This window comes from Theobroma cacao, chromosome 1 (genome assembly GCF_000208745.1).
Source record: "Theobroma cacao cultivar B97-61/B2 chromosome 1, Criollo_cocoa_genome_V2, whole genome shotgun sequence".
Taxonomy (NCBI): Eukaryota; Viridiplantae; Streptophyta; class Magnoliopsida; order Malvales; family Malvaceae; genus Theobroma; species Theobroma cacao.
In genome coordinates this window covers 1,034,698-1,045,921 of record NC_030850.1, presented here as the reverse complement: position 1 = coordinate 1,045,921, position 11,224 = coordinate 1,034,698, and the positions used below count along the sequence as shown (strand labels likewise).

At 36.2% G+C, this 11,224-nt stretch overlaps 2 protein-coding genes across 2 annotated transcripts; both read right to left on the bottom strand.

The window, feature by feature from the left end:
- Positions 1,310-3,997, bottom strand: LOC18610817 (protein FMP32, mitochondrial). Its single transcript, XM_007046700.2, has 8 exons — positions 3,818-3,997; positions 3,401-3,725; positions 3,172-3,303; positions 2,934-2,993; positions 2,145-2,221; positions 1,984-2,040; positions 1,805-1,871; positions 1,310-1,712 (listed from the first exon to the last, which is right to left on the bottom strand). The coding sequence occupies exons 2-8, from the start codon at positions 3,644-3,646 to the stop codon at positions 1,593-1,595; spliced, it is 759 nt and encodes a 252-aa protein (XP_007046762.2). The 5' UTR covers positions 3,647-3,725; positions 3,818-3,997; the 3' UTR covers positions 1,310-1,592.
- Positions 4,514-9,334, bottom strand: LOC18610816. The gene is made up of 9 exons (XM_018129981.1): positions 9,294-9,334; positions 8,771-8,829; positions 7,720-7,994; positions 6,352-7,000; positions 6,022-6,191; positions 5,671-5,740; positions 5,217-5,255; positions 5,057-5,123; positions 4,514-4,948 (listed from the first exon to the last, which is right to left on the bottom strand). The coding sequence occupies exons 4-9, from the start codon at positions 6,509-6,511 to the stop codon at positions 4,843-4,845; spliced, it is 612 nt and encodes a 203-aa protein (XP_017985470.1). The 5' UTR covers positions 6,512-7,000; positions 7,720-7,994; positions 8,771-8,829; positions 9,294-9,334; the 3' UTR covers positions 4,514-4,842.

The window sequence follows — 11,224 nt, the reverse complement described above, 5'->3', positions numbered from 1 at the left end:
CCACCAAAGCAAATCAGATTCAGGATGAGTTTCTCCCTGCACAAGTAAGATTTCAATTATTGGTCTAATATAACGATTCCGGTTCAAGAATTATTGATTCATTAATTTTTCAAGTCTAAACCAAACGGTTTGATCCAAGTCTAAATAGCATTAATTCAATAATTTGAGTTTAAATCACATGGTTTTAGAAATTTAAATTTAAGCTACTAGTAATAATTGACAGTGTCATGTGGACACATTAACAAAGGAATACTACAAATCATAAAAAATAATCAAGTTTTTTACGTGAAATCATTAAGAGAGAGCTATTATAGAATTTGACTTTGAGGGACCGCATCACTGGTGATCTGTACAAATAATGAACTGCAATTGATAAGACTTACTAGATTAAATTCTAGTTCTCAATAATTACATTTACATCCGATATAAGATGAGATATCATATTTAATAAGTATGACAAGACCAATCATTATTTTCTATCTCGTGGAGTTGGGTGGGTCTCTAAAAAAGAACAAGATAATGAAACATGGCAGTTTGGAACTCAAACAAACTGTTTAGAAACCTCCATACAGATGGACCATTGCTCAATCCAAATCACGCACAAAAAATTTTTCTTCCTTTCATTATGTAATACTTACGAGGACAAAGGGAGATGGGAGAAATTGTGGCAGAGAGCTGAAAATGTAGGAGGTGAGGGGTAGATCATATGGTTAGGCAGGGCTGGAACACTTATTAGGTAAACCTCTCAAAGTGGTATTTGTCAAGACTTAAACTACTTGGATTTTATTTCTTGTGGAAGAACCGAAGGAGAAGCTAGAGGCTTCTAAATTACTGGCAATGAACCCAGAATTTGACAAGGGAACATGACAATCGAGCACAAAGGGTGAGGGAGTTGTAGCTTGATATAAGACAAAAAAGAGAGGAAACTATAGCTGGATTTTGGCGTAAATTGCAATTTCTAACACCTCTGTTTGTAGCAATATCTCCCACCCCGTTGCATTCAAAAAAAAGATTAGGTGAATGGATCCTTCTATTTAACGGAATCAATCAATGCATAATAAAGCAATGGAAATGAGGGGGCAAAAAGGAAAAATCTATGTGTTGACAAACCAACAACTCTTCCATCCAGGGATCCTGGAGATATCAAAGAATGACATTGGTATCCTAGTAGGAGTACATATAGATATCCTTTTTCCTGTTTTCAGCTCTTCAGGTTTCTTTCTTTCATCCCCTCTCATCTCTCAAGCATGCAAGAGTACAGGCTAAGATTACAAGGAAAAGAAAGGCTGAATGAGGAATTGAAAGCAGCTAGTCATAAGATTGAACTTTTCTTTCATTTCTTCAAAAATTTTAAACATACAACAGCCTCAGTATATTATTTTACTTCGTTATACAAGAGGAGAGCTATAAGGCTCAGACTTGATGTCTCTACCCAAACCCTCTCACCCATCCTAATCACTTGAGCTATGCCAAGCTAAGTCGAAGTGGTACAAGCAATAGCTTCACAAAAAATGAGCTATTTTCCATTTAAAAAGAAGAAAAAAGGAGAGCTACTTCTTTCCCCCAGAAGGGGTTATGCTGACATTACATGTTTACATTAGCATACGAACAATAGCTAGACCAACAGCAGATATGGAAACAAGTGTCCCTATGCAGTATTTTATCAAGTCATATTTTGCAGCTTCCAATTGAGCCTTTAATGCATGAATTTCCTGAAAATTGTAGAATAGGAAGTAGAAAAGAACAAATGTCATCAGTTCAATCAATTAAAGCAAATGATTTCTCATTCATTTGTAATACTAACCCGATCAAGTTTGTTAGTGAGGTTAGATGTTTCAGCAGTCTGATTTGTTAGCTCATCTCGTATTCTCCTGCACTTCTCATAAACCACAAAGATATTAGACTGTTTCAGGGGGATGTAATGGGAACAGAAATGTATGGCAAGCCTGGAAAATAAGAAAAATGCATTCTTCACTTTCTTACCCTCTTTCAAGATTCAAATCCAATCGTTGCCCTGCAGTGACTTTGTCAATTTCATATCTGCATTACAACCAATTTCTCTATAACGGGGGTGATCATAACAGAAATTAGATATTCAAATGGTAACACACATATATGAATGAATGGTAACCCAAAAACCAGACCTCAATTCACTGCGCATCTTCTCTATATCATTCCGAAGTTTTTCAGTCTCATGTTGCAGTAAAGAAAAATGGTTCTCCTGCATAACTTATTGTTCAGAAAAATAACCCATTTAAACAGACAGAGGCATGAAATCAGATCCAATCCTTGGTCAGCATAATGAGAATTGTTTAAAATACTCAAAAATTGAGATTGCAATTCTGTTCCTTTTTCCCTAAAGATTAGTTCTCAAGAGATTTTGGATAAATAACAACAAAGGAAAGACTGATAATGTTGATAGTTGAATTTTTTATGAGTAGAGCAGCAGGAAGAGGATGATAAACAGAAACAACTGAAACTCTCCTGTTTCTGCCAGAACAGAGCATCAACTGACTAAACTTTGAAAATCTGGCAACAATCCTTAGTATGGCATTGTTCTATTCATGTTGACTCAAAATGAAGGGGAAGATAAATATGCATTACTCTTTATTAATAAACCTATTGAAACAATTTCGTGCTACCTAAAAATGAGCACCAGAGTAAAACGGTGGTTTCTTGCAATGCTAAGATCATAGACCATCATTCATTGTCTCCCCTATTCAAGCAATCGAATGTTAGATGAAAGCAAGTTTGGGAGTTCCAAAACGACCTATTGCAGCATGAAGAGGGGCCTAGATATGTTAACACTGTCTATAGCAATTCGCAAGGTGACAAAAATTGGGCTTCCTCAATCAATAAACTTAAAACAACTGTGAAATCAATAAATCCACAAAAACCTTTTCCAACAATCGATGTACAGAACTGGTAAGTACCTGAGAGCTGTGAACATCTGATTTGAGCTTGGACAGATTGGATTCTTGAATCATTTCACTCTACCAAGTCAGAAAACAAGGACACCCTATTAGGGGGTAAAATAACAGGAATAAAATTCAGCAAAAGCAACTAAAAAGACCATCTTCAACTCATATGAACCGCCTTGGCCTTGTATTAAACTAACAAAAGTGAATTTTGCATTGTAATAAAACATTAAAGAAGAAAAAAAGACCTTACTTTCTGCATCTCAGCCTTGGAAACAACCGAAAGAGACACATTTTCCAAGCTGTCATTCAAAACTTCGGTTATGGCTGCTGTTATCGCCTCGGCTTGTTTGGAAGGCAGACCTTCCGCCTCCAATCTCCTAACCTAAGCATAATGCACCGTATCATGTCATCACATTCTAAAAGTTAATCCAATAAAACTTAGAACCCACAATTCTCAAAACGAGATTAGTTTGTAATACCAAAGCTAAGGTGTCGACGAGAAACAATCGCTTTCCATTAGATTTAACGAGCTGAGACATCTGCCTGCATCGTGAAAATGAAGCAGAAGAAGCTGATAATCGAATCCCCGAGGAAGGAAATGCCGCCGTATCAAGAGGGGACACAACGATCGGAGTAACAAATCCTCTAAATCTGGAAACTCCTCCTATCATCCCCAAAGTCGTTCCAATTTGACCCACGCGTTTACAAGCGGCCACTGCGGCCATTAAATTCGAAATGTATTCAGAAAAAAAGAAAAAAAAATCAAATTTAAACCCTTGCTCTTCCACCAATCTTTCCACAAATCTGAAGAGGAAAAATGAAAGCTTGGGTTAGTTTTAAGAACATTTGGTATACATAAAAAAAAGAGAGAGAAAAAAAAGGAAAATAAGCGCTACCTGCTTGGGGGTAGAAGAGAAAAGTGGAGACAAAAATGGGGATGGATAAGCGATAGGATAGGATTTTGTGCAGCCAAAGAGTTAATTAATGGGCATTGCTCGCTGAATGGTGATGGGTAATTGCCGAATTGGGATGGTAAGCTAAGCCAGCTCTTCTCTCGGGAAATGGAGGGAGAGATTTCGCGGTTGCTTCTTCGCTGTTAATTCGAAGGAAAGGAAATGTTTGACTTTCCAATATAAAAACAACGGTCCAAAATTAGTAAAAAACCAAAGAAAGGCTCCCAACGTGCAATTTTCCATTATCCTTTTTACTTTCCCGACAGTGAAGAATTTTGTACGGTAAAAATGGCGGATGGTGACTGTTTAAGAAACGTGTCGAGGGGTTTCCAACTCTTTGGACTTGTTCCGCACCCTAAGCAAACATGAACTGATTGAACACTTGAAGAACCTCTTTACCCTCAAGATTGAAAAGAACCCTCGATTGTCCACAAGCAACATGAAGAAAGACTCGTCTGGAAATGGAATTCAAAGTGAGAAAGAAAACCTCCGACGATACGTCACGATGCTTCTAAGTTATGGTGATTGCTACAGAGAACAGACACAAGTCTATTCCATCTTTTACTTTATCCATATCCTGTCCCAACATCTAAAGCAATTCTAGTAAACACAGATTAAAATTACTGACCATAAGGACGCTGAACAAAAATGTAATATCGAATTGATATTGGCAGAATTTTGAATAGCTAAAAGCTTGTTCTATCATACAAAGAAGACCCTTGTCAACCCCTACTCTCCATGCAGGCTCGATAACATGATCAAAATAGATGACCCTATCCATACGGATCATAGATAAGGGTGAAACAAGTCTCTGTCTAACTCACAGTAAGACAACTATTTGATTGAAAAAATAAAATGAAAAGATGCACGGAAGTGATTTCGTGAAGACCACAGATTCCGAATGAAGCCCATTACTGCTAGCTACTTGTCTTCAAATATTCAGGACAGATAGATCACTTAGGTCGCTTTCAGTACGGGAATAGAATATCATCTACGGTCTCTTTCATGTAGTTCCCCACTCTACGCATGTTCTTGGCTACCCCTGAGGCAACAAGGTTTGCATTCCTTGTAAACCTGCATTCAGAGTATGATCGATTAGTCCATCATCAAGGTCATGTTGTTGTAAGAAAAAACAAGACAAAAAGGCAGACATCTATTAACAATTCAAATCATTTTACTTGCCTGTGCAGGAAGTCATCCCCTACAGCATGTGTGGGTTTGTGAGTTCGAGGTTGCCGAATATCACGATCTTCAGAAGGAAAGCCAAAAAGTGAATAGATGAAGAATGAGGAAACAAGCAACAGGAAATGATTTAATTCTGAAAGGCTAAACGATCCTTAACCTTCTGCATTGAGTTGTTGAAAGTTGAAACTCATGAGATCTGTGGTTGATGTAACCAAATTTTGGAGAGACAAATCATAACATAATCACTACTCTTTGTAGATGCAACAAGTTGGTGTAACCATAGTTTAAGGCATTACGGGTTTATTGTAGTGGTGGGTGAGTGGTGTCCAAGAAAGGACGAGCAGTAACAGGAGTGGAGGCTTCAAATGATGCCCAAGCTACATAGAGACATACAATTTCGATCTCTATTTAATTCAATCACACATTATATCAACAATGAGTGGAGAATTTCCAGTTCATTAGAAATAATACAAGAATTATAACAGCAACCAACCCATGCCAACAAACAAAAAATTAATCAAATAGGTATTTCCTAGAGATCTTGACTAAAATGAAAGTCATGACTAAAAATGAACCTTGTTGAAAAATAAAGCAATATAAGATTTCTTTACCTCCTCTGCGATGAACATGAGCAGAAGCTGAAGCAGGGCCAGCAGCAGGAGTTCTCCTATATGCCACAAACTGAAAAAATGAAACCACTGTCATGTCAGTTTGTAATAACCATACAACAATTAGAGCCAGAAACAACAAAAAGTTATCCAAAGTGCCCAGATAGACCATACTCCATTTGCACCAGTATTTCATGATTTCTGTAAATAACTGCAACAAATCCATTCTTCAAATCAAGTAAACACCATAAAACTTCAACCACCAACCAACCAACCAATAACACCCTGCATAGCAAATCAAAAACCCATTCTACTCTAATGCTTAAACAAGAACGGGCAAGTGAAGAATTTAACCTCAAAGCCGAGACAAGCAGGCAATTCAGGTTTATCCTCTTCCTTATCAACTGAACCTTCATTTCTGCTCATATACACGGAGTAACCCGCGCAAGCATAATGAAATCCTACAAGGCCACGCCTCTCCCTAGAAGTTTCAGCCTCAGATTGTCCAACAGCATAGCTCGTTCCCGCTCCAAAATCAGCCAAACTATCAGTAAATATCAAAAATAAATTATATAACATGGGTTTTTTATTTTATCAGAAATTATTCGAATAATTCATCAAAATCATTTTTTCTTTTTTGCTAAGAAGAGGAAAGATAATTGGAAAAGTAAAGAAATTAGAGACCTTGAGGGAGAGAACGAGGAATGCCAATGCAACGAGGGTTGCGATCTTGGGATTTGATAGTAGAAGAGTAATAAAGAAATCCTTTGCACGATTTTCCTTTTCCATTTTCGTTTTGGTTTTGCTTCTCCTCTTCTCCTTTCTCTTCTCTGCTCCTCTCCATTCTTTCTCGTTGTTTTCTCTCCACTCAGTATCGGCCATCTTTACTCAGAGTCGGGAAAGCGGAGAGCAAAAGGTTCTGATTGCCTCCGACGTCGTTTTGGAGCTCTTTAACTTCAGATATAAGGCTTAAATGATGAAAAAAAAAAAAGGGCATTGTTCAGTTGTGCAATTCTTAATTATATCCATTTCACATTAATTAAAAAATACTGATAACTTAACACAATCTTTGTTAAATGTTGCAAAGACTCAAATGGTTTTCCTTTCGTTTTCAAGAGTGGACAAAGCAGGCGTTTCTTTGGCACGGCAATGAGTGGACTCGCCGTTGGTCCGGCTCAAACAGCTTTAACGAGAGACTCCACTTCATCTCTGACGGACTCCCATGACTCAGCTTTTTTCCTGCTGAAAAGCTTCATTACGCAGAGCTTACGCATCTGTCTCTAGAAAGGTCCGTAATGAGAAAAAGCCATATCGGCCCTCGGGGCGGAGCTAGCTAAATTGTACAGATGGTAAACATAGTTAAATAAGAGTTAAAAATTTTAAAAAATTAATATATTAAATTCAATCAATAATAAAAATATTAATAATAAAAATATAATTTTATAATTTATAAAATATAAATAGTTAAAAATATATATATAATTAAAAATTTTTTATTTTAACTAAATATAAAATATAAAGTATATAAAAAAATATACTTAAATTAATTTTTTTTATATATTCAAGATTAATAAAATAAAATAATATATTGATGAAATTTTAAATAACAATGTAATATTACAATTTATATTTAAAAACTATATAATAATTTATTAATTTTTAAAAATTAAAATTATAAAAAATAAAATTTATATAACATAAAAAAAATATGACAAGTAGAAGGTAGGTATTATGTATTACATAACAAAAAAAAAGAACATGATTAATGGTTTATAGAAATTTAAAAAAATATTTATAAAAATTTATAACATATGAATAAATAAAATAAAAATAATAATATAAATTAAAAAATTTAAAATTGAGTGAGATAAATGAAATTATTTTATTATTTTTTATTTATATTAATTATTAATAAAATATTATTTTGAAGGAGCAAGTAATAGAATATATAAAAAAATTTAAAAATTTTTATATGTTATGAAAAAAATTTTAAAATTTGAGGGCCACATGAGGAGGCTCCGCCCCTGTCAGCCCTATTGTACGTGAGATTACCGATAGTTATGGTGGCTGGCTTGTTAAAAATAATGTTATCCTGAACCTTGAGAACCTGGCGAGCCATTTCGGGATTGGATATAGCAACCACGTGCAAGAACCCCATATTGAGGTGAAATATGCCGCCATTTTTCTGAGCAAGCCTCACAAGTCCACGGTGAGTTAACTGGTCCATCATCATCATGTTTCAGATGATTGGCAACCCTTTATGCCCATCTTCTCCATATCAATCCAAAGCTTTCAGTCTCATGTTGCAGCAAGGAAAAATGGTGGTCCTGCAAAACCATGTTCAGCAATGTAACCCATTTGAACAGAGGCATGGAATCAGATCCAATCCTTTTAGTCTCGTACAAATTAGCTTTTTGTTCCGCACCCTCAGCAAACTTGAAGTAATTGAAAACTTGAGGATCTCTCTCTTCCAATGCAACGCTTCTTTTATGTTTTTCAACGGAAAAAGGGGAGTTGTTGTTAAGCTTCACAGCTTGAAAACAACAACCAATTTACCATTATACCAAATGCAAAGTCTCATGTTCACTTAGCTCAAAGCTTAGTGTCACGGTTCCACCGAAGAGCCATTAATCCCATAACTGAGAAGATGTCATGGTCCCAATGGAGAACCATGAATCCCGTATTGGGAGGATGTTATGATCTTAACAAAGAACCATGAATCCTACCTCAAGGAAGATATTATGATCTCAACAAAAAATCATAAATCTCACGTAACAAAAGATGTCGTGATCTCAACAATGAGCCATAAATCTCATATATCATAGTTCTAGAGGAAAACCATAAATCTGACATCAGGGAAGATGTTATGATCCCGTTATTAATAAAACATTTTTCATGGCATTTGATATGTACTTTATAATTTTGCTACTGCATTTCATGAACTCGCTTGTGACTATATCATGTGCTTACTCAGATACAGCTAATTTCTTGGCTGACTTGTGCAAAATCTTTTACTCAAGCATTGAGAAAAGGGGTTAGTCTGTAGCACTTAGCATGAAATCATGAATTTCGCATTAACAATGAAAAGAAATCTGACCCTCACTTTTAACACAAATCAACAGGCCCATCGATTGTCCACAAGCAACATGAAGTTGAGCTCATCTGGAAATGGAACTCAAAGTGAGAAAAGAAACCTCCAATGATACGTAACAATGCTTCTAAGTTCACAGATTGTGACAGAGATCAGATGCAAGTCCATTCCATCTTATCCATATCATGTCCCAACATCTAAAGTAATTCACGTAACCAGAGATTAATATTGGCAGAATTTGAGTAGCTAAAAGCTTGTTCTATCATACAAAAAAGACCCTTGTGAAACCCTACTCTCCGTGCACGCACTATAACATGAGCAAAATAGATGACCCTATCCATATGGATCCTAGTTAAGGATGCAACAACTTTCTCTCTAACAAAAAAGTAAAACAACTATTTTATTGAAAAAAAGAAAACAGAAAAGATGGATAGTCATCAAAAAGGAAAAGATAGATGGAAGTGAACGTGTGAAGAGCACAGATTCCGAATGAAGCCCATTGCTAGATACTCATCTTCAAGGACAGATATATTACTTAGGTCGCTTTCGGTTTGTGAATAGGATATCATCTACAGTCTCTTTCATGTAGTTCCCCACTCTACACATGTTCCTGGCTACCCCTGAGGCAACAAGGTTTGCAAACCTACATTCAGAATATGATTGATTAGTCATCATTGAGGTCATGCTGTAAAACAAAAAGTCAGACATCTATTAACAAGTCAAATCATTTGCTTGCCTGTTCAGGAAGTCATCTCCTACAGCATGAGTGGGTTTGTGAGTTGGAGGTTGACAAATATCACGATCTTCAGAAGGAAAGCCGGAAAGTGAATTGATGAAGAATGAGGAAACAAGTAACAGAAAATGATTTAATTCTGAAAGGCTAAACGATTCTTAATCTTCTGCATTGAGTTGTTGAAACTTGAAACTCATGATATCTTTGGTCGATGTACTCAAAGTTTCGAGAGACAAATCATACCATAACCACTACTCTTTATAGATGCAACAAGGTGGTGGTAACCATAGTTTAATAGGTGAGTAGAGTATCCAAGAAGGGCGAGCAGTAGCAGTAGTGGGGGGTTCAAGTGATGTCCAAGGCACATAGAGACATACAATTTCGATCTCTATTTAATTCAATCACACGTTAATTATATCAACAATTAGTGGACAATTTCCCCCTCACTAGAAATAATACAAGAACTATAGCAACAGCCCAACCCATGCTAACATACAAAAATCAATCAAAAAGGTATTTCCTAGAGATCTTGACTAAAATGAAAGTCATGACATAAAATGAACCTTCTTGACAAATAAAGCAATAAAAATTACCGTACCTTCTCTGCTATCAACATGAACAGGAGCTGAAGCAGTCGCAGCACGAGGAATTTCGCGACGTCCTCCAACCTGTAAAAAATGAAGCCACAGCCATGTCAGTTTGTAGTAATCACACAACAATTAGAGCTAGAAACAATAAAAAGTTTAACCAAAGTGCCCAAAGAGAAGACTCGTCAATTGGAAGGTAAGCGACAAGCAGATAAACCCTGCTCCACCTGCACCAGTATTTCATGATTTCCGTTAATAACTGTCACCAACCCATTCTTCAAATCAAGTAAACACCATACAACTTGAACCAACCCACCGTCCAAGAACGGGCAAGTGCAAAACTTAACCTGAATTCCGGCACAGCCAGGCAATTCAGGACTGTCCCCTCCCTTATCAACTGAACCTTTGTTTCTGCTCATATACACGGAGCAACCAGCGCAAGCATAACGAAAGTCGTTAAGGGCATGCCCCCTCCTTTTTAATTTTAGCCTCATATGATCCCATTTCATGGCCCCATGCTGTTCAACAATCCGCCCAACTCGAAATTATCAGTAAACATCAAAATCCATATGTACATATAAAACACGGATCAGAATTTCTTCAACAGTAAACGCAGAAATTAGAGACCTTGTGGGTGAGAACCAGGGATGCCGATGCAACGAGGGTTGCGATCTTGGGATTTGAGAATGGAAGAGTAATAACCAGAGAGCTCCCATGCAATATTTTACTGTTGGATTCCCGCTTGCTTTTCTTTCCTTCTCATTTTGTTTCTCCTCTTCTCCTCTCCTTTCCATTACTTTTTTAATATAATTATTTTTATTTCTCCCTCATCGGTATTGTCCATTTATAGCCAGAGAGCTCCGACGTCGTTTAAAAAAAACCTCAAGAAAATTAATATAAATTTTAAATAATAAAAAGATCCCTAAATTATGTCCATTTATGCAATTAAACCACTATTATTTGATTGTACTCCAATAAACCCTTATCGGTCGATCTTTACCGGTACAAACCCTTAATTTTATATAAAAAAAAATTAATAATTGTCCGAATCTATTCATAAATGGAATAAAAACAAAAAATTAGCGATGATCAAAAACAATTTCAACTAGTATTTTTTATTCATGTGACATCACCATGCTTGATCGT